The 26,560-nt window shown below is 40.1% G+C and overlaps 1 protein-coding gene across 1 annotated transcript; it reads left to right on the top strand.

Annotated features, from left to right (window-relative positions):
- The first annotated feature begins 3,691 nt into the window (after positions 1-3,691).
- On the top strand, positions 3,692-26,145 carry LOC117547285 (flavin-containing monooxygenase FMO GS-OX-like 8). The gene is made up of 9 exons (XM_034217892.1): positions 3,692-3,817; positions 4,214-4,418; positions 17,044-17,182; positions 19,833-19,975; positions 20,516-20,568; positions 21,254-21,378; positions 22,070-22,177; positions 22,432-22,641; positions 24,440-26,145. The coding sequence occupies exons 2-9, from the start codon at positions 4,402-4,404 to the stop codon at positions 24,749-24,751; spliced, it is 1,107 nt and encodes a 368-aa protein (XP_034073783.1). The 5' UTR covers positions 3,692-3,817; positions 4,214-4,401; the 3' UTR covers positions 24,752-26,145.
- The last annotated feature ends 415 nt before the right edge of the window (positions 26,146-26,560 follow it).

Raw genomic sequence — 26,560 nt, 5'->3', positions numbered from 1 at the left:
TGTCATTTTCGAGCCTGAAACCTGAAAAACAGGCTTGGGGCTTAAGAGGTTAAGGTCCATGAAGGAATTAAAAATCATCTGGAAGGAAACATGAATGAAGACCAAAGAAATCTCCCGTTAAACCAGTTTAATTTTTTTTTAACGAGGAGTTTTTGTTTTTCACACCTGGCAAAGCATACTTTCTATTAATAAGCAATATATATCGTCTTTTCCCCGTCACTACTTTTTACATGTTTTATTTGCAAAACTTGTCTTGAAAAAAACATGTATCTCCTGTTATCTGGACGACGTGTTATTCTTCTTTATCTCTGAAGTCAAACAGACAGTAGACCAAAGTTCATACTGATATACAGCTGAACATCAGCAGGAGAGGACTCTTTAAAGTAGAGACACTACATACTGATATACACCTGAACATCAGCAGGAGAGGACTCTTTAAAGTAGAGACTCTACATACTGATATACACCTGAAACATCAGCAGGAGAGGACCTCTTTAAAGTAGAGACACTACATACTGATATACACCTGAACATCAGCAGGAGAGGACTCTTAAAGTAGAGACACTACATACTGATATACACCTGAACATCAGCAGGAGAGGACTCTTTAAAGTAGAGACTCTACATACTGATATACACATGAACATCAGCAGGAGAGAACTCTTTAAAGTAGAGACTCTACATACTGATATACAGCTGAACATCAGCAGGGGAGGACTCTTTAAAGTAGACACTCTACATACTGATATACACCTGAACATCAGCAGGAGAGGACTCTTTAAAGTAGACACTCTACATACTGATATACACCTGAACATCAGCAGGAGAGGACTCTTTAAAGTAGAGACACTACATACTGATATAACCTGACATCATCAGGAGAGGACTCTTTAAAGTAGAGACTCTACATACTGATATACACCTGAACATCAGCAGGAGAGAGGACTCTTTAAAGTAGAGACACTACATACTGATATACACCTGAACATCAGCAGGAGAGGACTCTTTAAAGTAGACACTCTACATACTGATATAACCCTGAACATCAGCAGGAGAGGGACTCTTTAAAGTAGAGACACTACATACTGATATACACCTGAACATCAGCAGGAGAGGACTCTTTAAAGTAGAGACTCTAACATACTGATATACACCTGAACATCAGCAGGAGAGGACTCTCCTTTAAAGTAGAGAACACTACATACTGATAATACACCTGAACATCAGCAGGAGAGGACTCTTAACAGTAGAGACTCTACATACTGATATACACCTGAACATCAGCAGGAGAGGACTCTTTAAAGTAGAGACACTACATACTGATATACACCTGAACATCAGCAGGAGAGGGACTCTTTAAAGTAGAGACACTACATACTGATATACCACCTGAAACATCAGCAGGAGAGGACTCTTTAAAGTAGAGACACTACATACTGATATACACCATGAACATCAGCAGGAGAGGTACTCTTTAAAAGTAGAGACACTACATCACTGATATTACACCTGACATCAGCCAGGAGAGGACTCTATAAAGTAGAGGACACTACATACTGATATACACCTGAACATCAGCAGGAGAGGACTCTTTAAAGTAGAGGACACTACATACTGATATAACACCCTGAACCATCAGCGGAGAGGACTCTTTAAAGTAGAGGACACTACATACTGATATACACCTGAACATCAGCAGGAGAGGACTCTTTAAAGTAGAGGACACTACATTACTGATATACACCTGAACATCAGCAGGAGAGGACTCTTAAAGTAGAGACACTACATACTGATATACACCTGAACATCAGCAGGAGAGGACTCTTTAAAGTAGAGACTCTACATACTGATATACCCCTGAACATCAGCAGGAGAGGACTCTTTAAAGTAGAGACACTACATACGATATACACCTGAACATCAGCAGGAGAGGACTCTTTAAGTAGAGGACACTACATACTGATATACACCTGAACATCAGCAGGAGGAGAGACTCCTTTTTAAAGTAGAGGGGACCAATAACATTACTGATATACACCTGACATCCAGCAAGGAGCGGACTCTTTAAGTAGAGGACTCTTACATTACTGTATACCACTGAACACTGAGACGTAGGAGAGGACTCTTTTAAGGTAGAGACACTACATTACCTGATATACAACTCATGAAGGTCATTCAGCAGGAGAGGACTCCTTTAACTTAAGATCGAGGACACTACACATTACTGATATTACACTATGTGAACATCAGCAGGACTGAGGACTTCTTTAAAGTAGAGACAACTACTATGATCTACACCTGAACATCAGCAGGAGAGGCACTTCTTTAAAGTAGAGGACCAGTCTACCATACTGATATACACCTTGAACATCAGCAGGAGAGGACTCTTTAAAGTAGAGAACCTACATACTGATATACACCTGAACATCAGCAGGAGAGGACTCTTTAAAGTAGAGACACTACATACTGATATACACCTGAACATCAGCAGGAGAGGACTCTTTAAAGTAGAGACACTAATACTGATATACCAACCTGACATCAGCAGGAGAGGACTCTTTAAAGTAGAGACTCTACATACTGATATACACCTGAACAATCAGCAGGAGAGGACTCTTTAAAGTAGAGGACACTACATACTGATATACACCTGAACATCAGCAGGAGAGGACTCTTTAAAGTAGAGACACTACATACTGATATACACCTGAACATCAGCAGGAGAGGACTCTTTAAAGTAGAGACACTACATACTGATATACACCTGAACATCAGCAGGAGAGGACCTCTTTAAAGTAGAGACACTACATACTGATATACACCTGAACATCAGCAGGAGAGGACTCTTTAAAGTAGAGACACTACATACTGATATACACCTGAAACATCAGCAGGAGAGGACTCTTTAAAGTAGAGACACTACATACTGATATACACCTGAACATCAGCAGGAGAGAACTCTTTAAAGTAGAGACACTACATACTGATACACACCTGAACATCAGCAGGAGAGGACTCTTTAAAGTAGAGACTCTACATACTGATATACACCTGAACATCAGCAGGAGAGGACTCTTTAAAGTAGAGACTCTACATACTGATATACACCTGAACATCAGCAGGAGAGGACTCTTTAAAGTAGAGACACTACATACTGATATACACTTGGACATCAGCAGGAGAGGACTCTTTAAAGTAGAGACTCTACATACTGATATACACCTGAACATCAGCAGGAGAGGACTCTTTAAAGTAGAGACACTACATACTGATATACACCTGAACATCAGCAGGAGAGGACTCTTTAAAGTAGAGACTCTACATACTGATATACACCTGAACATCAGCAGGAGAGGACTCTTTAAAGTAGAGACTCTACATACTGATATACACCTGAACATCAGCAGGAGAGGACTCTTTAAAGTAGAGACTCTACATACTGATATACAGCTGAACATCAGCAGGAGAGGACTCTTTAAAGTAGAGACTCTACATACTGATACACACCTGAACATCAGCAGGAGAGGACTCTTTAAATCACAAAGAAAATAGTTTTTATTGTACTATTATATATCTTTATTGAACAAACACCTTGCATAAAAATACATTAATCGCAATCAAATGTGTATATTCACACTTTGACTTAATTTAACTATAATTACTATATTGTTTGTTAAATGTGAAGTGTTGTTACCTCTTGCTGCCACCAGGTGTCACCAATTGTCAGCTTTTCTCAATTTTAAATGTGTTTTTTTGTGTTTTGTTTTTAAGGCATTACTCTGTTCCTAACATCCCGACCACAGAGAGAACTTTAAAGGTAACTAAATACATGTGTTTTATTGAGTCAAAATATACATATACTGTGATCACACGTTCAGAATCAGGTTTATTGCCTTATGGACTATATTGAACCAACACTGTCATCTTCTATATTACGAGGGCTTCCTCCTTCAGCCTAGCGCTCCTATGCACTTTGGATTTGACAGTTTTTGTGTTTTCCTGTAACAGTGTCACCCCAGTATACTATCATTTTTATTTTTTTTGATAATTATTACTAGTCAACTTAATTTAGTTATTGCCTCTACCCCCCGGATAGAGAATGGTAGAGGTTGGGGATCCCTACGATGTTCAATGTTTTTTATTTCTTCTTCGTATCTACGCACCTTACTTGTCATGTCATGTCTGAGCTGTTGTGTTTTGTGTTGTATTTCAGGGTGAGGATGCTGCGGGTGGCGGGTGGTCGGGGGAGGGGCGGCGGGTCTCTGTGCAGCGCGGCACATCCTGTCAAAGGGGAAACGCTTCGCCCCCCCCGTGGTGTTCGAGCTCACCGACAACATTGGGGGAACCTGGTGCTACGACGAGAGAATCACGTACGACAACGGGAGGCCGGTTCACAGCAGCATGTACCGAGACCTACGGTAAATCAGTGCTAATGCAGAAATAATGTGAATAAATGTAATGCATGTGTCCCATGCAGAGGTGGGAAGTAGTGGAGTTCAAATACTTCGTTACTATACTTAAGTACATCTTTCTGGTATCAGTACTTTACTCCACTACTTATTTTTTCTGAAGACTTTTTACTTTTTTACATGTTGAACTCAAATACCTGTACTTTCTACTTCTTACATGTTGAACTCAAATACCTGTACTTTCTACTTCTCACATGTTGAACTCAAATACCTGTACTTTCTACTTCTTACATGTTGAACCCAAATACCTGTACTTTCTACTTCTTACATGTTGAACTCAAATACCTGTACTTCTACTTCTTACATGTTGAACACAAATACCTGTACTTTCTACTTCTTACATGTTGAACTCAAATACCTGTACTTTCTACTTCTTACATGTTGAACACAAATACCTGTACTTTCTACTTCTTACATGTTGAACTCAAATACCTGTACTTTCTACTTCTCACATGTTGAACTCAAATACCTGTACTTTCTACTTCTTACATGTTGAACTCAAATACCTGTACTTTCTACTTCTTTACATGTTGAACTCAAATACCTGTACTTTCTACTTCTTACATGTTGAACCCAAATACCTGTACTTTCTACTTCTTACATGTTGAACTCAATACCTGTACTTTCTACTTCTTACATGTTGAACTCAAATACCTGTACTTTCTACTTCTTACATGTTGAACTCAAATACCTGTACTTTCTACTTCTTACATGTTGAACTCAAATACCTGTACTTTCTACTTCTTACATGTTGAACACAAATACCTGTACTTTCTACTTCTTACATGTTGAACACAAATACCTGTACTTTCTACTTCTTACATGTTGAACTCAAATACCTGTACTTTCTACTTCTTACATGTTGAACTCAAATACCTGTACTTTCTACTTCTTACATGTTGAACACAAATACCTGTACTTTCTACTTCTTACATGTTGAACACAAATACCTGTACTTTCTACTTCTTACATGTTGAACTCAAATACCTGTACTTTCTACTTCTACATGTTGAACTCAAATACCTGTACTTTCTACTTCTTACATGTTGAACTCAAATACCTGTACTTTCTACTTCTTACATGTTGAACTCAAATACCTGTACTTTCTACTTCTTCACATGTTGAAACTCAAATACCTGTACTTTCTACTTCTTCACATGTTGAACTCAAATACCTGTACTTTCTACTTCTTACATGTTGAACTCAAATACCTGTACTTTCTACTTCTCACATGTTGAACTCAAATACCTGAACTTTCTACTTCTACATGTTGAACTCAAATACCTGTACTTTCTACTTCTCACATGTTGAACTCAAATACCTGTACTTTCTACTTCTTACATGTTGAACACAAATACCTGTACTTTCACTTCTTACATGTTGAACCCAAATACCTTTACTTTCTACTTCTTACATGTTGAACTCAAATACCTGTACTTTCTACTTCTTACATGTTGAACTCAAATACCTGTACTTTCTACTTCTCACATGTTGAACTCAAATACCTGTACTTTCTACTCTTACATGTTGAACACAAATACCTGTACTTTCTACTTCTTACATGTTGAACTCAAATACCTGTACTTTCTACTTCTTACATGTTGAACTCAAATACCTGTACTTTCTACTTCTTACATGTTGAACTCAAATACCTGTACTTTCTACTTCTTACATGTTGAACTCAAATACCTGTACTTTCTACTTCTCACATGTTGAACTCAAATACCTGTACTTTCTACTTGTCTCATGTTGAACTCAAATACCTGTACTTTCTACTTCTTACATGTTGAACTCAAATACCTGTACTTTCTACTTCTTACATGTTGAACTCAAATACCTGTACTTTCTACTTCTTACATGTTGAACACAAATACCTGTACTTTCTACTTCTTACATGTTGAACTCAAATACCTGTACTTTCTACTTCTTACATGTTGAACTCAAATACCTGTACTTTCTACTTCTTACATGTTGAACTCAAATACCTGTACTTTCTACTTCTTACATGTTGAACCCAAATATCTGTACTTTCTACTTCTTACATGTTGAACACAAATACCTGTACTTTCTACTTCTTACATGTTGAACACAAATACCTGTACTTTCTACTTCTTACATGTTGAACCCAAATACCTGTACTTTCTACTTCTTACATGTTGAACACAAATACCTGTACTTTCTACTTCTCACATGTTGAACTCAAATACCTGTACTTTCTACTTCTTACATGTTGAACACAAATACCTGTACTTTCTACTTCTCACATGTTGAACTCAAATACCTGTACTTTCTACTTCTTACATGTTGAACTCAAATACCTGTACTTTCTACTTCTTACATGTTGAACTCAAATACCTGTACTTTCTACTTCTCACATGTTGAACTCAAATACCTGTACTTTCTACTTCTTACATGTTGAACTCAAATACCTGTACTTTCTACTTCTCACATGTTGAACTCAAATACCTGAACTTTCTACTTCTTACATGTTGAACTCAAATACCTGTACTTTCTACTTCTCACATGTTGAACTCAAATACCTGTACTTTCTACTTCTCACATGTTGAACACAAATACCTGTACTTTTCCACTTCTTACATGTTGAAACCCAAATACCTTTACTTTCTACTTCTTACATGTTGAACTCAAATACCTGTACTTTCTACTTCTTACATGTTGAACTCAAATACCTGTACTTTCTACTTCTCACATGTTGAACTCAAATACCTGTACTTTCTACTTCTTACATGTTGAACACAAATACCTGTACTTTCTACTTCTTACATGTTGAACTCAAATACCTGTACTTTCTACTTCTTACATGTTGAACTCAAATACCTGTACTTTCTACTTCTTACATGTTGAACTCAAATACCTGTACTTTCTACTTCTTACATGTTGAACTCAAATACCTGTACTTTCTACTTCTCACATGTTGAACTCAAATACCTGTACTTTCTACTTGTCTCATGTTGAACTCAAATACCTGTACTTTCTACTTCTTACATGTTGAACTCAAATACCTGTACTTTCTACTTCTTACATGTTGAACTCAAATACCTGTACTTTCTACTTCTCACATGTTGAACTCAAATACCTGTACTTTCTACTTCTTACATGTTGAACACAAATACCTGTACTTTCTACTTCTTACATGTTGAACTCAAATACCTGTACTTTCTACTTCTTACATGTTGAACTCAAATACCTGTACTTTCTACTTCTTACATGTTGAACTCAAATACCTGTACTTTCTACTTCTTACATGTTGAACTCAAATACCTGTACTTTCTACTTCTCACATGTTGAACTCAAATACCTGTACTTTCTACTTGTCTCATGTTGAACTCAAATACCTGTACTTTCTACTTCTTACATGTTGAACTCAAATACCTGTACTTTCTACTTCTTACATGTTGAACTCAAATACCTGTACTTTCTACTTCTTACATGTTGAACCCAAATACCTGTCAGTGTTTCCCACAGATATGAAATATACTTGGGCGGGTGGTGGCAAGGAGGGGGGGGGGGGGGGTGCGCGAAAAAAAAAAAAAAGTTTTAACAACATTATTTATTGACTTTTCATTCCGGTATAATCATTTTGCGCAAAGATGGCACTGTTTGTCAGAGCACTTCATCCTTCTGGGATTTCATGAAGAACAGCTCCAACGCCTGTGTGTATGGGAACGCCTCTGGTGCTGGTCCATTAACTGCCAGTGTTTCCCACAGATCTGAAATATACTTTGGGGGGGTGGTGGTAGCGGGGGGGGTTGAGGTGACGTGAAACAACATTAACCTTTCTGTTGGTCGCTTGTTAGCAGACCCTTCACGCGATGGCAGAGCGAACAGGTACAGGCAGGGCCTATAATGATAGCCCTATAGTTTAAATCTACTACCCACACATGAACATATGGAAATGGGTTACTATTTAAAAAAATTAATGTATTTATTAATGTATTTAGGAACCTATCCATGTGATTTTTAGTGGGGGTCGACCTCAAATCCTCTAGGGGGGTCCAGGGGCATGCCCCCCGGTAAGATTTTATTTTTTATTTTGGAGTTAAATGCATCAATCTGGTGCATTTTGAGGGGAAAATAAAGAGACTAGATCTATGGAAACACCTATATTTAACAGAACTGTATACATTTCAATAATCATAAAATCATGGCCATAACCAACAACATCCCATTTCCAATATGGAAAAAACACTGAAACTTGTTTATTAATTTAGTTTTGGTTCATTTATAGTTGTGAGTGTGTCTGTGCTCCTGAATCAGCCTCTCCTGTCTCCCTCCTCTCCCTCCTCTCCCTCCTCTCCCTCCTCTCCTGTCCTCTCTCCCTCCTCTCCCTCCTCTCCCCCCTCTCCATCCTCTCCCCCTGCTCCTCTTTGAGGCAGCAGCAAAGACTAGTTTTCTCTCAACAAGTTTTAAAAGTGTATCTTACCTTTTTTCACCTAGTTAACTTTTTATTTATTTATTCATGCATATTTTACTAATCACATTACATTTCATTTAGCTGACGCTTTTATCCAAAGCAACTTATAATGACCGATTACAGGGACATTCTCCCTGGAGTAACTAAGGGCTAAGTGCCTTACTCAAGGGCACACTAGTGGTGGTGTTCCTGGCGGGATTTGAACTCACAGCCTTCCGATCTTCAGCCCACCTCACTCTCCATTAGACCAGGGGTGGCCAACCAGTCAGAGGTTAAGAGCCACATTTTTTCTATGTTACTGCAAAGAGCCACATCAAACACACTGATACCGCTTGTTTCAGTTTTTTGTTTTCTGGAGACAAGATTTCAACCATGTCACTGATGCATTTTTGTGGCATTGGGATATATTTTTTTTAAATCCTCTGGAGCAGAGAGAGGAGCTGTGGATTATTGTTATTGATTAATGCATCAGTGTTTCTTAGGGTCAAAAACACTAAACTCACAACTTGAAATGAAAGCGTTTAGTTTATTTAATAAAAGAGCTCATGTTCAATGTGAAAAGTGACAGTAGTTATAGATTATTTGCTATTTGGTGCTATATAATATATTTAAAAGAAATACAATTATATATTTTTTTTAAACACCTTGAATTTCAGGGGGTGCGCGGGGCTCCGTTGGCGGGAAGCAGCGCCCCTCCAAGACAATGGTAGGGGAAACACTGGATAGTGTTTAATCAACGATAGGTTTCCCCCCCCTCAAAGGTGATTGGTTCACTGCATCGCAGGTATTATTGTGATTGGCTCTTGGGCCACATCAAAATTAGACGCGCTGTCATCCTCTCATACTGACACATGACACCACACATACACACGTAGGGAGAGCCGGGACGAAAGTAACACGGGACGAAAGTAACGGAGCGATTTTATCCGAGCCCAAACAACTTTGACCGGACAAATTACGTCAGAATGATCAGCATTCGATACTTAACAGACCTACTAAATATTAGGTTTAACTCTGAGGAGTAGTGTTGTCACGGTACCAACATTTTGGTTTCGATACCAAGTCAAGAATTGCGATTCCGATTATTTTTCGATGCTTTTCTTAAAAAAGGGAAACAGTCTTAAATGTAATTAGTGTGCTTTATTTCACACCAGAACCATAACACAAACTTTTAAACAATGAGAACAATAAATAAAATAAATGACAAGAATTCGTATTAAATAAAATTAATACATGTCTCACAGACAGGCCGAGGCGCAGCGGCAGTTGCACTCCCACTTGCAGCCATGCTTCTCGTTTTCTCACATACTCTGGCAGCTAGCGCGTGCACGAGAGAGGGGAGGGACTTAGAGCGTGCTTGAGAGGGGCGGGACAGCAGGCACGGCTGCAGTGCAGGGAGTGGAAGCAGAGCGCTGAACACACACGGCTCTTATTAAAACAGCGCTTTCTCACCGGAGTACTTTTCTCCGTCATTCTTAAAGTACCGTTACTAATGAAACGGAGGAATCGTAACGTTTTTAACGGCAGGGTATTGCGGTACCTTTCAAGTATTGGTACACACCGTGCAACACTAGTCAGGAGTCAGTGTCTCTCCCCCAAACTCACACATATAAAATTCGATATGAACTGAAGAGCCGCATGAAACTAGGCAAAGAGCCGCATGCGGCTCGAGAGCCGCGGGTTGGCCACCCCTGCATTAGACCAATCACTATCCTCTCAAATGGAAATATGTGTTTACATAAATGGTGACCACACCGTTTGAGACCCACTGAGAACTTAGACTAAGTTAACTATCTAAACACTCAGAGAGTCCTTTACCTCACCTGAGCTGAGGTTATCCCGAGCTTGAATGACACACAGAGACCAATCAAGGGCTTTGATTTATGATCTGTATGACAGTGGCCATGTCGGCATCATGTGGACAGCCAGTCACCCTGTGTGAGGCAGGCCACTTAACAGGCCAGAAGGAGGCGAGATCAGAGCAAGGGAGCGAGGGATCATTGTCTACAAGTTAATCGATCGCAGATGGCGTCGTGGTCACGGACGAATAAAAAAAAAAAAAACATTAAAAAAAAAAAATTATAAAAAAAAAAAAAAAAAAAAACTAAATGGGTCGCGAAATATACTTGGGCGGCCGTTAATATACCTGGGCGGCCCGCCCAGGTATAGTCTATGTGTGGGAAACCCTGCCTGTACTTTCTACTTCTTACATGTTGAACACAAATACCTGTACTTTCTACTTCTTACATGTTGAACTCAAATACCTGTACTTTCTACTTCTCACATGTTGAACTCAAATACCTGTACTTTCTACTTCTTACATGTTGAACTCAAATACCTGTACTTTCTACTTCTTACATGTTGAACTCAAATACCTGTACTTTCTACTTCTTACATGTTGAACCCAAATACCTGTACTTTCTACTTCTTACATGTTGAACTCAAATACCTGTACTTTCTACTTCTTACATGTTGAACTCAAATACCTGTACTTTCTACTTCTTACATGTTGAACTCAAATACCTGTACTTTCTACTTCTTACATGTTGAACTCAAATACCTGTACTTTCTACTTCTTACATGTTGAACACAAATACCTGTACTTTCTACTTCTCACATGTTGAACTCAAATACCTGTACTTTCTACTTCTTACATGTTGAACTCAAATACCTGTACTTTCTACTTCTTACATGTTGAACTCAAATACCTGTACTTTCTACTTCTTCACATGTTGAACTCAAATACCTGTACTTTCTACTTCTTACATGTTGAACTCAAATACCTGTACTTTCTACTTCTCACATGTTGAACTCAAATACCTGAACTTTCTACTTCTTACATGTTGAACTCAAATACCTGTACTTTCTACTTCTCACATGTTGAACTCAATACCTGTACTTTCTACTTCTCACATGTTGAACACAAATACCTGTACTTTCCACTTCTTACATGTTGAACCCAAATACCTTTACTTTCTACTTCTTACATGTTGAACTCAAATACCTGTACTTTCTACTTCTTACATGTTGAACTCAAATACCTGTACTTTCTACTTCTCACATGTTGAACTCAAATACCTGTACTTTCTACTTCTTACATGTTGAACACAAATACCTGTACTTTCTACTTCTTACATGTTGAACTCAAATACCTGTACTTTCTACTTCTTACATGTTGAACTCAAATACCTGTACTTTCTACTTCTTACATGTTGAACTCAATACCTGTACTTTCTACTTCTTACATGTTGAACTCAAATACCTGTACTTTCTACTTCTCACATGTTGAACTCAAATACCTGTACTTTCTACTTGTCTCATGTTGAACTCAAATACCTGTACTTTCTACTTCTTACATGTTGAACTCAAATACCTGTACTTTCTACTTCTTACATGTTGAACTCAAATACCTGTACTTTCTACTTCTTACATGTTGAACACAAATACCTGTACTTTCTACTTCTTACATGTTGAACTCAAATACCTGTACTTTCTACTTCTTACATGTTGAACTCAAATACCTGTACTTTCTACTTCTTACATGTTGAACTCAAATACCTGTACTTTCTACTTCTTACATGTTGAACCCAAATATCTGTACTTTCTACTTCTTACATGTTGAACACAAATACCTGTACTTTCTACTTCTTACATGTTGAACACAAATACCTGTACTTTCTACTTCTTACATGTTGAACCCAAATACCTGTACTTTCTACTTCTTACATGTTGAACACAAATACCTGTACTTTCTACTTCTCACATGTTGAACTCAAATACCTGTACTTTCTACTTCTTACATGTTGAACACAATACCTGTACTTTCTACTTCTCACATGTTGAACTCAAATACCTGTACTTTCTACTTCTTACATGTTGAACTCAAATACCTGTACTTTCTACTTCTTACATGTTGAACTCAAATACCTGTACTTTCTACTTCTCACATGTTGAACTCAAATACCTGTACTTTCTACTTCTTACATGTTGAACTCAAATACCTGTACTTTCTACTTCTCACATGTTGAACTCAAATACCTGAACTTTCTACTTCTTACATGTTGAACTCAAATACCTGTACTTTCTACTTCTCACATGTTGAACTCAAATACCTGTACTTTCTACTTCTCACATGTTGAACACAAATACCTGTACTTTCCACTTCTTACATGTTGAACCCAAATACCTTTACTTTCTACTTCTTACATGTTGAACTCAAATACCTGTACTTTCTACTTCTTACATGTTGAACTCAAATACCTGTACTTTCTACTTCTCACATGTTGAACTCAAATACCTGTACTTTCTACTTCTTACATGTTGAACACAAATACCTGTACTTTCTACTTCTTACATGTTGAACTCAAATACCTGTACTTTCTACTTCTTACATGTTGAACTCAAATACCTGTACTTTCTACTTCTTACATGTTGAACTCAAATACCTGTACTTTCTACTTCTTACATGTTGAACTCAAATACCTGTACTTTCTACTTCTCACATGTTGAACTCAAATACCTGTACTTTCTACTTGTCTCATGTTGAACTCAAATACCTGTACTTTCTACTTCTTACATGTTGAACTCAAATACCTGTACTTTCTACTTCTTACATGTTGAACTCAAATACCTGTACTTTCTACTTCTTACATGTTGAACCCAAATACCTGTCAGTGTTTCCCACAGATATGAAATATACTTGGGCGGGTGGTGGCAAGGAGGGGGGGGGGGGGGGGGGGTGCGCGAAAAAAAAAAAAAGTTTTAACAACATTATTTATTGACTTTTCATTCCGGTATAATCATTTTGCGCAAAGATGGCACTGTTTGTCAGAGCACTTCATCCTTCTGGGATTTCATGAAGAACAGCTCCAACGCCTGTGTGTATGGGAACGCCTCTGGTGCTGGTCCATTAACTGCCAGTGTTTCCCACAGATCTGAAATATACTTTGGGGGGTGGTGGTAGCGGGGGGGGTTGAGGTGACGTGAAACAACATTAACCTTTCTGTTGGTCGCTTGTTAGCAGACCCTTCACGCGATGGCAGAGCGAACAGGTACAGGCAGGGCCTATAATGATAGCCCTATAGTTTAAATCTACTACCCACACATGAACATATGGAAATGGGTTACTATTTAAAAAAAATTAATGTATTTATTAATGTATTTAGGAACCTATCCATGTGATTTTTAGTGGGGGTCGACCTCAAATCCTCTAGGGGGGTCCAGGGGCATGCCCCCCGGTAAGATTTTATTTTTTATTTTGGAGTTAAATGCATCAATCTGGTGCATTTTGAGGGGAAAATAAAGAGACTAGATCTATGGAAACACCTATATTTAACAGAACTGTATACATTTCAATAATCATAAAATCATGGCCATAACCAACAACATCCCATTTCCAATATGGAAAAAACACTGAAACTTGTTTATTAATTTAGTTTTGGTTCATTTATAGTTGTGAGTGTGTCTGTGCTCCTGAATCAGCCTCTCCTGTCTCCCTCCTCTCCCTCCTCTCCCTCCTCTCCTGTCCTGTCTCCCTCCTCTCCCTCCTCTCCCTCCTCTCCCTCCTCTCCCTCCTCTCCCTCCTCTCCCCCCTCTCCATCCTCTCCCCCTGCTCCTCTTTGAGGCAGCAGCAAAGACTAGTTTTCTCTCAACAAGTTTTAAAAGTGTATCTTACCTTTTTTCACCTAGTTAACTTTTTATTTATTTATTCATGCATATTTTACTAATCACATTACATTTCATTTAGCTGACGCTTTTATCCAAAGCAACTTATAATGACCGATTACAGGGACATTCTCCCTGGAGTAACTAAGGGCTAAGTGCCTTACTCAAGGGCACACTAGTGGTGGTGTTCCTGGCGGGATTTGAACTCACAGCCTTCCGATCTTCAGCCCACCTCACTCTCCATTAGACCAGGGGTGGCCAACCAGTCAGAGGTTAAGAGCCACATTTTTTCTATGTTACTGCAAAGAGCCACATCAAACACACTGATACCGCTTGTTTCAGTTTTTTGTTTTCTGGAGACAAGATTTCAACCATGTCACTGATGCATTTTTGTGGCATTGGGATATATTTTTTTTAAATCCTCTGGAGCAGAGAGAGGAGCTGTGGATTATTGTTATTGATTAATGCATCAGTGTTTCTTAGGGTCAAAAACACTAAACTCACAACTTGAAATGAAAGCGTTTAGTTTATTTAATAAAAGAGCTCATGTTCAATGTGAAAAGTGACAGTAGTTATAGATTATTTGCTATTTGGTGCTATATAATATATTTAAAAGAAATACAATTATATATTTTTTTTAAACACCTTGAATTTCAGGGGGTGCGCGGGGCTCCGTTGGCGGGAAGCAGCGCCCCTCCAAGACAATGGTAGGGGAAACACTGGATAGTGTTTAATCAACGATAGGTTTCCCCCCCCTCAAAGGTGATTGGTTCACTGCATCGCAGGTATTATTGTGATTGGCTCTTGGGCCACATCAAAATTAGACGCGCTGTCATCCTCTCATACTGACACATGACACCACACATACACACGTAGGGAGAGCCGGGACGAAAGTAACACGGGACGAAAGTAACGGAGCGATTTTATCCGAGCCCAAACAACTTTGACCGGACAAATTACGTCAGAATGATCAGCATTCGATACTTAACAGACCTACTAAATATTAGGTTTAACTCTGAGGAGTAGTGTTGTCACGGTACCAACATTTTGGTTTTGATACCAAGTCAAGAATTGCGATTCCGATTATTTTTCGATGCTTTTCTTAAAAAAGGGAAACAGTCTTAAATGTAATTAGTGTGCTTTATTTCACACCAGAACCATAACACAAACTTTTAAACAATGAGAACAATAAATAAAATAAATGACAAGAATTCGTATTAAATAAAATTAATACATGTCTCACAGACAGGCCGAGGCGCAGCGGCAGTTGCACTCCCACTTGCAGCCATGCTTCTCGTTTTCTCACATACTCTGGCAGCTAGCGCGTGCACGAGAGAGGGGAGGGACTTAGAGCGTGCTTGAGAGGGGCGGGACAGCAGGCACGGCTGCAGTGCAGGGAGTGGAAGCAGAGCGCTGAACACACACGGCTCTTATTAAAACAGCGCTTTCTCACCGGAGTACTTTTCTCCGTCATTCTTAAAGTACCGTTACTAATGAAACGGAGGAATCGTAACGTTTTTAACGGCAGGGTATTGCGGTACCTTTCAAGTATTGGTACACCGTGCAACACTAGTCAGGAGTCAGTGTCTCTCCCCCAAACTCACACATATAAAATTCGATATGAACTGAAGAGCCGCATGAAACTAGGCAAAGAGCCGCATGCGGCTCGAGAGCCGCGGGTTGGCCACCCCTGCATTAGACCAATCACTATCCTCTCAAATGGAAATATGTGTTTACATAAATGGTGACCACACCGTTTGAGACCCACTGAGAACTTAGACTAAGTTAACTATCTAAACACTCAGAGAGTCCTTTACCTCACCTGAGCTGAGGTTATCCCGAGCTTGAATGACACACAGAGACCAATCAAGGGCTTTGATTTATGATCTGTATGACAGTGGCCATGTCGGCATCATGTGGACAGCCAGTCACCCTGTGTGAGGCAGGCCACTTAACAGGCCAGAAGGAGGCGAGATCAGAGCAAGGGAGCGAGGGATCATTGTCTACAAGTTAATCGATCGCAGATGGCGTCGTGGTCACGGACGAATAAAAAAAAAAAAACATTAAAAAAAAAAAATTATAAAAAAAAAAAAAAAAAAAACTAAATGGGTCGCGAAATATACTTGGGCGGCCGTTAATATACCTGGGCGGCCCGCCCAGGTATAGTCTATGTGTGGGAAACCCTGCCTGTACTTTCTACTTCTTACATGTTGAACACAAATACCTGTACTTTCTACTTCTTACATGTTGAACTCAAATACCTGTACTTTCTACTTCTTACATGTTGAACCCAAATACCTGTACTTTTTACTTCTCATTATGAGTCTTAAAACCCTGAAAATTGTTGGTGTTACGAAAAGAAAACTAAAGTGGGCCGAGGAGGTTTCCCTGAGGAACACCATGTTCAGGAAACTTCATAAAACACTCACGGTCCTGTTTACATTTGAGTTTTAAAGCCTCCTTCTCCTCCCGCAGGACGAATCTTCCCAAAGAGGTGATGATGTTTCCTGATTTCCCCTTCGACTCCAAGCTGAGCAGCTTTTTGCCGCACCACGAGGTCCAGAACTACCTGGAGAAATACTGCCAGAGCCATGGCATCCGGCCTCACATCCGCGTGAGTTCATGCCATCCAAAATAAATACAGAAAAACCTGTTAGTATTTCAACTTATATTAGATTTACCATACTGAACTCTGCAGGCTTGCAAAGAAATGGATACTGGGGTAATCAGATAACATTACGAGTCCTAAAACCCTGAAATTAGTCAGCGTTACGAGTCATAAAACCCCAACATGAGTCAGCATAATGAGTCCTAAAACCCCAACATGAGTCAGCATAATGAGTCCTAAAACCCCAACATGAGTCAGCATAATGAGTCATAAAACCCCAACATGAGTCAGCATAATGAGTCCTAAAACCCCAACATGAGTCAGCATAATGAGTCCTAAAACCCCAACATGAGTCAGCATAATGAGTCATAAAACCCCAACATGAGTCAGCATAATGAGTCATAAAACCCCAACATGAGTCAGCATAATGAGTCATAAAACCCCAACATGAGTCAGCATAATGAGTCATAAAACCCCAACATGAGTCAGCATAATGAGTCCTAAAACCCCAACATGAGTCAGCATAATGAGTCATAAAACCCCAACATGAGTCAGCATAATGAGTCCTAAAACCCTGAATTGAGTCGGCATTATAAGTCTAAGAAACCCCAACATGAGTCGGCATAAAGTGGTGTTGATATGTGGAGATTATCTCGCTGAACTAAACGTGTAAGAATCATAAACATCCGTTTGACACAGAGATTATTTTCCAACATAATCCAAAATCACATTTGCATTGAACCAGGGAGATGTTGCCTTCAGGGACCAAGAGAAGCAGGGAGATGTTGCCTTCAGGGACCAACAGAAGCAGGGAGATGTTGCCTTCAGGGACCAAGAGAAACAGGGAGATGTTGCCTTCAGGGACCAAGAGAAGCAGGGAGATGTTGCCATTCAGGGACCAAGAGAAGCAGGGAGATGTTGCCTTCAGGGACCAAGAGAAGCAGGGAGATGTTGCCTTCAGGGACCAAGAGAACCAGGGAGATGTTTGCCTTCAGGGACCAAGAGAAACAGGGGAGATGTTGCCTTCAGGGACCAAGAGAAGCAGGGAGATGTTGCCTTCAGGGACCAAGAGAAGCAGGGAGATGTTGCCTTCAGGGACCAACAGAAGCAGGGAGATGTTGCCTTCAGGGACCAAGAGAAGCAGGGAGATGTTGCCTTCAGGGACCAACAGAAGCAGGGAGATGTTGCCTTCAGGGACCAAGAGAAGCAGGGAGATGTTGCCTTCAGGGACCAAGAGAAGCAGGGAGATGTTGCCTTCAGGGACCAAGAGAAGCAGGGAGATGTTGCCTTCAGGGACCAAGAGAAGCAGGGAGATGTTGCCTTCAGGGACCAAGAGAAGCAGGGAGATGTTGCCTTCAGGGACCAAGAGAAGCAGGGAGATGTTGCCTTCAGGGACCAACAGAAGCAGGGAGATGTTGCCTTCAGGGACCAAGAGAAGCAGGGAGATGTTGCCTTCAGGGACCAAGAGAAGCAGGGAGATGTTGCCTTCAGGGACCAAGAGAAGCAGGGAGATGTTTCCTTCAGGGACCAACAGAAGCAGGGAGATGTTGCCTTCAGGGACCAACAGAAGCAGGGAGATGTTGTCTTCAGGGACCAAGAGAAGCAGGGAGATGTTGCCTTCAGGGACCAAGAGAAGCAGGGAGATGTTGCCTTCAGGGACCAACAGAAGCAGGGAGATGTTGCCTTCAGGGACCAACAGAAGCAGGGAGATGTTGCCTTCAGGGACCAACAGAAGCAGGGAGATGTTGCCTTCAGGGACCAACAGAAGCAGGGAGATGTTGCCTTCAGGGACCAAGAGAAGCAGGGAGATGTTGCCTTCAGGGACCAAGAGAAGCAGGGAGATGTTGCCTTCAGGGACCAAGAGAAGCAGGGAGATGTTGCCTTCAGGGACCGAGAGAAGCAGGGAGATGTTGCCTTCAGGGACCAAGAGAAGCAGGGAGATGTTGCCTTCAGGGACCAAGAGAAGCAGGGAGATGTTGCCTTCAGGGACCAAGAGAAGCAGGGAGATGTTGCCTTCAGGGACCAAGAGAAGCAGGGAGATGTTGCCTTCAGGGACCAAGAGAAGCAGGGAGATGTTGCCTTCAGGGACCAAGAGAAGCAGGGAGATGTTGCCTTCAGGGACCAACAGAAGCAGGGAGATGTTGCCTTCAGGGACCAAGAGAAGCAGGGAGATGTTGCCTTCAGGGACCAAGAGAAGCAGGGAGATGTTGCCTTCAGGGACCAAGAGAAGCAGGGAGATGTTTCCTTCAGGGACCAACAGAAGCAGGGAGATGTTGCCTTCAGGGACCAACAGAAGCAGGGAGATGTTGCCTTCAGGGACCAAGAGAAGCAGGGAGATGTTGCCTTCAGGGACCAACAGAAGCAGGGAGATGTTGCCTTCAGGGACCAACAGAAGCAGGGAGATGTTGCCTTCAGGGACCAAGAGAAGCAGGGAGATGTTGCCTTAAGGGACCAAGAGAAGCAGGGAGATGTTGCCTTCAGGGACCAAGAGAAGCAGGGAGATGTTGCCTTCAGGGACCAAGAGAAGCAGGGAGATGTTGCCTTCAGGGACCAACAGAAGCAGGCAGATGTTGCCTTCAGGGACCAACACAGAAACACCACAGTCCTGAAGCTCTGTTTTAGCTTTGTGTTTATCTTCCTCTCTGTTGTTCTTCAGTTTAACACAGCGGTGGAGAAGGTGACGCCTGTTGTTTTGGCGTTGGAGGAAAACAATGAACAGACGACGTGGGAGGTGACGTCTTGTGACTCCTCCGGTCTTCAGAAAACAGAAACCTTCGACTCCATCTTCGTCTGCTCCGGGTGAGATGTGATGAAATCTGCATTTAACCCGTCTGCATCACTCGGGACTTTTTGGGCTTTTTAATTTTAATGTTGACATGATTTTTTGCTGTTTATGCGGATAACTTACATTAACTAAGTGTACATCAGCGTATAATGATAACGTGTGTATTCCCATTGAAAGCTATTAAGATCAGGGTTGAATAAAATCCTTAAAATGTATTTATTTATTTTACAATTTTTCCTAGATTGAGACATTTTCTCATGTTTGCCCCACTAAGTACACAGAACATAATTATATTGTTGTTTTTTATATATATAAAGGACAATATATACATATAAACAAACATATTTGGTAGTTATGATTATGACTGAAGTTGGTTAAACTGTTTCAAACCATTTTTAGGATTATCTTTTCCTTTTTCTTATGTATTTCCGTACTTCATTTAACGTATCACGTTATTATTTCTTAAATTGTTAAGTGTCTTTACCTCCTGCTGCCACTAGGTGTCGCCAAAGTTCAGTATTGTCTCATTTTAAGTGTTGTTTTTTGTTTTTAAGGCATTACTCTGTTCCTAACATCCCGACCATACCGGGGATGGAGAACTTTAAAGGTAATTTAATAAATTAAATTTAAACTAATTCAGTGAAAATACAACATTTCTGATGGCTATTTTTGATGGAGCTATGCTAGCAATTTCCCCCTGCTAACAGCCTTTGTGCTAAGCTAGGCTAACAGCTTCCCCCTGCTTCCAACCTTTGTGCTAAGCTAGGCTAACAGCTTCCCCCTGCTATGCTAACAGTTGCCCTGCTTCCAACTTTTAAGCTGAGTTAGGCTAATATTTCCCCCCTGCTTCCAGTCTTTAAGCTAAGCTATGCTAATAATGTCCCTCTTCTTCTAGTCTTTAAGCTAAGCTATACTAATAATGTCCCTTTGCTTCCAGTGTTTATGCTAAGCTATGCTAATAATGTCCCTCTGCTTCCAGTCTTTAATAATAATAATAATAATACATGGGATTTTTATAGTGCTTTTCCTAATGCTCAAAGACGCTTTCTTTAAGCTTAGCTATGCTAATAATGTCCCTCTGCTTCTAGTCTTCATGCTAAGCTATGCTAACAGTCCCCTCTTCTTCTAGTCTTTAAGCTAAGCTATGCTAATAATGTCCCTCTGCTTCTAGTCTTCATGCTAAGCTATGCTAACAGTCCCCTCTGCTTCTAGTCTTCATGCTAAGCTATGCTAACAGTCCCCTCTGATTCCAGTCTTCATGCTAAGCTATGCTAACAGTCCTCTCTGAGCAGGACAGGTGCTCCACAGTCACTCGTACAGATCTGCTGAGTCGTTCTCAGGGAAGACCGTCATCGTTCTGGGAGCAAAAGCTTCAGGACTGGATATTTCCATGGAGCTGGCTAACGCTGGAGCCCAGGTAACAAAAACATTGAGTTCAGGTGACAAACTTCAGTGGATTAATGTGGATTAATGTGAAGAAAAATGATGTTTGTGGGGCAGTTGCTTAGATTCAGTTAAGAAATATTCCCCAGATAAGGGTAAAAGAAAAGAATACCCAGAATGTTAATTTGAATATAAACTAATCACCGCGTTTTTAAAGAATACAACTTCTAACAGAACGTTCTCCATGATTAGAAGTTAATAGAGGCTCATGTTTAACAACCAAAACTGTCCTGTATCCAGGTCTTATTTCAGCATTGCACAAATCAAACTAAGAATGCACTATTTAAAGTACATCTGCAGAAATAGTATTTATTTTATAGGTCCTGATATCTGACATTTCATATTTTACCATTTGCTTAAATAGATAGGTAGATTAGTACTTTATTGATCCCAATTTGGAAAATGTAAGCATAACAAACACGGGAATGTACATAAGAGAAATTAAGACACTAGAAATAAACAATCCAACATATTTCTGAAATAAAATAGCATAAAAAAGTTATAAAAATAGAAACTGAATATGAAATATTTTCTTACCAATTGAAACAGAAGTTCTGGCACAATATCACTCTCAAAATGGTGCAAATATTGAACAATAATGGCACTAAAATGGGACACAAATGGCCAATTCATGAAGACTTTTCTCTGGTTTGTTTTGTGTGCAGGTGCGTCTGAGTTTCTCCGGTCCTCCGTTCACCTTCCCTCTTCCTGACGGGATCCAGGAGGCCAGTTTAGTCGAGGCGGTCGAGAGAGACGGCAGCATTCGCTTCCAGGTCAGGAAATCTACCAGCAGCAGGAATAATAATCTGCACTTTAACCCAGTTTGTGAAGATCCAGGGATTCAGATGGTCCTTAGGAGTCTGAAATGGTCTTAAGATATCTTAAACAGTCTTATACATTCTTAATAAACCTTAAAAAGGATCTTTAAAGAGTCTTAAAAAGGTCTTAACAGATCTTAAGACGTTTCCATCCGTCATTACCAGTCTCAAAAGGTATGAAACCTTAATGAGGACCCTTCCTGTTGCAGGACGGCTCCTCGGGCCCTGCAGACGTCCTGCTGTTCTGCACCGGATACGTCTTCAGCTTCCCGTACCTGGACGCCGCTCAGCTGAAGCTACAGATCCAGGATCAGCTGCTGGCGCCCCTGTACCGCCACATGATGCCCCCCAACTTCCCCTCGCTCTTCTTCATCGGCATGTGCAAACTCATCTGCCCCTTCCCCAACTTCCACTGCCAGGTAGGCCGACCCGACCAAAAATAAGGAGGTTAAAGATACCTGAGAACCATTTCAGAAGTCTTAAACAGTCTAAGGAAGTCTGAGAACGTTTTAAACGCTCTGAGAAAGTCTTAAACTGTCTGAGAAAGTCTTAAACTGTCTTAGAAAGTCTTAAAGCGTCTGAGAAAGTCTTAAAGCATCTGAGAAAGTCTTAAACTGTCTGAGAAAGTCTTAAAGCGTCTGAAAAAGTCTTAAAGCATCTGAGAAAGTCTTAAACTGTCTGATAAAGTCTTAAACGCTCTGAGAAAGTCTTCATCCGTCTGAGAAAGTCTTCATCCGTCTGAGAAAGTCTTAAACCGTCTGAGAAAGTCTTAAACTGTCTGAGAAAGTCTTAAAGCGTCTGAGAAAGTCTTAAAGCATCTGAGAAAGTCTTAAAGCATCTGAGAAAGTCTTAAACTGTCTGAGAAAGTCTTAAACTGTCTTAGAAAGTCTTAAAGCGTCTGAGAAAGTCTTAAAGCATCTGAGAAAGTCTTAAACTGTCTGAGAAAGTCTTAAACTGTCTTAGAAAGTCTTAAAGCGTCTGAGAAAGTCTTAAAGCATCTGAGAAAGTCTTAAACTGTCTGAGAAAGTCTTAAAGCGTCTGAAAAAGTCTTAAAGCATCTGAGAAAGTCTTAAACTGTCTGATAAAGTCTTAAACGCTCTGAGAAAGTCTTCATCCGTCTGAGAAAGTCTTCATCCGTCTGAGAAAGTCTTAAACCGTCTGAGAAAGTCTTAAACTGTCTGAGAAAGTCTTAAAGCGTCTGAGAAAGTCTTAAAGCATCTGAGAAAGTCTTAAACTGTCTGAGAAAGTCTTAAACCGTCTGAGAAAGTCTTAAAGCGTCTGAGAAAGTCTTAAAGCGTCTGAGAAAGTCTTAAACCGTCTGAGAAAGTCTTAAACCGTCTGAGAAAGTCTTAAACTGTCTGAGAAAGTCTTAAACCGTCTGAGAAAGTCTTAAACCGTCTGAGAAAGTCTTAAACTGTCTTAAACCGTCTGAGAAAGTCTTAAACCGTCTGAGAAAGTCTTAAACCGTCTGAGAAAGTCTTAAACTGTCTGAGAAAGTCTTAAACCGTCTGAGAAAGTCTTAAACTGTCTGAGAAAGTCTTAAACCGTCTTAAACCGTCTGAGAAAGTCTTAAACCGTCTGAGAAAGTCTTAAACCATCTTAAACCGTCTGAGAAAGTCTTAAACCGTCTGAGAAAGTCTTAAACCGTCTGAGAAAGTCTTAAACTGTCTGAAAAAGTCTTAAAGCATCTGAGAAAGTCTTAAACCTTCTAAGAAAGTCTTAAACCGTCTGAGAAAGTCTTAAACTGTCTGAGAAAGTCTTAAAGCGTCTGAGAAAGTCTTAAACCTTCTAAGAAAGTCTTAAACGGTATAATTATATATATTATATATATTATAATTATCCAAAAGCTACCAGAGACTCAACTACCGGATATTAAGAGACAACAGCTGGGAGCCTTAAAAAGTCTCTATGTCTAAATAAGTCTTAAAATGTGTTAAAGGTTCTAATAAGTCTTTAAAAAGTCAGAATAAGTCTTAAAGACCATTTAGGACTTTTAAAAAGTCCTTAAAACCGCCTTAAACCGTCCGAAAAAAAGTCTGAATAAGAATTGAAAAAGTCTTAAACTTTCTGAAACAGTCTACACAATTCTTAATCCGTGTTAAAAAGTCTTAATAGGTGGTACTAAGTCTATAGCAGTCTGAAGTCTTTAAGTGAAGCCTCGTTTAATCCACAGAGGTTGTTTTAGTCGATCCTAATGACTCCCTGTGGTGCGTTCAGGTGCAGTTCGCCCTGGCGGTGCTGGATGGCTCCGTCTCGTTGCCCTTGGCTGCTCTGATGGAGCAGGAGGTGCTGGAGGAGCTGCAGGAGAAGGAGCAGCGAGGCGTTCAGCAGCGCCACCTGATGGTGCTCCAGCAGCAGCAGTGGGATTACTGCTCGATGCTCGCTGACACCGCTCAGTTCCCCCCGCTGCCGCCTGCCGTCAGGAGTCTGTACGAGGAGGTGTGGAGGCAGCGCCGAGAACACCCCAAACACTACCGGAGAAACAACTACCGTCTGATCACAGACGACCGCTGGGAGCTCGTTCACTGACCGAGACAATAGCTGATACCTTACCTTACCTTAGCTAAGGAGGTTTAAAGCCGATGCAGATTAACAGTATTAATATATAATAACAGATGAATAACTACCGGAGACTCAACTACCGCCTGATCGATGGCGACCGCTGGGAACTCGTTTACTGACGGAGATAATTGCTGATACTTAAAACAGATTAACAATATTAATATATAATAACAGATTCATATTAAAAAACAATAAATCTGAAAACTACCGGAGACTCAACGACCTCTGGGAAGAATTTTGAAGTCTCAAAAAGTGTGAGACTGCATTAAAAAACTCTTAATAAGTTCTAAAAAGTCTTTAACATTGTAATAAGTATTAAACGGTATAATTATCTAAAAGCTACTACCGGAGACTCAACTACCGGATAGTTAGAGACAACAGCTGGGAGTCTTAAAAAGTATTTAAGTCTAAATAAGACTTAAAATGTGTTAAAAGTCTTTAAAAGTCCTCATACGTCTTTAAAAGTCCTCATACTTCTTTAAAAGTTTTCATACTTCTTTAAAAGTTTTCATACTTCTTTAAAAGTTTTCATACTTCTTTAAAAGTCCTCATACGTCTTTAAAAGTCCTCATACTTCTTTAAAAGTCCTCATACTTCTTTAAAAGTCCTCATACGTCTTTAAAAGTCCTCATACGTCTTTAAAAGTCCTCATATTTCTTTAAAAGTCCTCATACGTCTTTAAAAGTCCTCATATTTCTTTAAAAGTCCTCATATTTCTCATACGTCTTTAAAAGTCCTCATACGTCTTTAAAAGTCCTCATACTTCTTTAAAAGTTTTCATACTTCTTTAAAAGTCCTCATACGTCTTTAAAAGTCCTCATACTTCTTTAAAAGTCCTCATACTTCTTTAAAAGTCCTCATACTTCTTTAAAAGTCCTCATACGTCTTTAAAAGTCCTCATATTTCTTTAAAAGTCCTCATATTTCTTTAAAAGTCCTATAAGTGTTCAATAAGAACAGGAGAAGATCAAAGAAAAGCAGACGCTGTGAAATAAATATGCAAAAAGGAAATATTCAAAAAAGTGATTTAATTGGTTCTGAAACTAGAAATAACTGATTAAATAAACTCAAGAACTCTCACCTGAAGAGGACAGTAGAAGTCATCGTAGAATTTAACAATGTAACGTCAATAATGAAGACCACAACTCCCATGATGCAACACTACGTCACCTCTACGTCTTTTTTACTGTTTCTTTTTAAGGACCTTCAGCAACAGAGATTCACTTTTGATTTTCCACTGAACTTTTTGAAGATGTTGTGTAACTTTGTTTTAATACTTACTGATCACTGAATGTGTGAAATGATTGATCACAGAGGCTTGATTAAAAAAATAGGAGTCTTACCTCATTTATTAAAATAAAATGTCTTTGTTATGAATTATTTTGTCCATCCATACATCTTCTCCCGCTTATCCGTTGTTGGATCTCGGGGGTCTCGTTCCAGCAGAGAGCCCCAAACTTTCTTTTCCCCTCATCAACCAGCTCTGACTGGGGGATCCCAAGGCGCTCCCAGGCCAGCGAAGAGATATAATCCCTCCACCTGGTCCTAGGTCTACCCCTTGGTCTCTTCCCAGCTGGACGTGCCTGGAACACCTCCCTAGGGAGGCGCCCAGGTGGCATCCTAACTAGGTGCCCGAACCACCTCAACTGGCTCCTTTCGGCGTGAAGGAGGAGCGGCTCAACTCCGAGTCCCTCCCGGATGACCGAACTTCTCACCTTATCCCTAAGGGAGACGCCAGCCACCCTGCGGAGAAAACCCATCTCGGCCGCTTGTATCC

This window comes from Gymnodraco acuticeps, unplaced genomic scaffold (assembly GCF_902827175.1).
Source record: "Gymnodraco acuticeps unplaced genomic scaffold, fGymAcu1.1, whole genome shotgun sequence".
Taxonomy (NCBI): Eukaryota; Metazoa; Chordata; class Actinopteri; order Perciformes; family Bathydraconidae; genus Gymnodraco; species Gymnodraco acuticeps.
This window is presented reverse-complemented; position numbering and strand designations above follow the sequence as displayed.

Excerpts from the sequence above, each read along its gene's own strand:
- LOC117547285 (XM_034217892.1), top strand. Across the intron at positions 19,976-20,515 it reads TCCATCTTCGTCTGCTCCGG|GCATTACTCTGTTCCTAACA; the intron begins GTGAGATGTGAT and ends TTTGTTTTTAAG. Across the intron at positions 21,379-22,069 it reads TGGCTAACGCTGGAGCCCAG|GTGCGTCTGAGTTTCTCCGG; the intron begins GTAACAAAAACA and ends TTTTGTGTGCAG.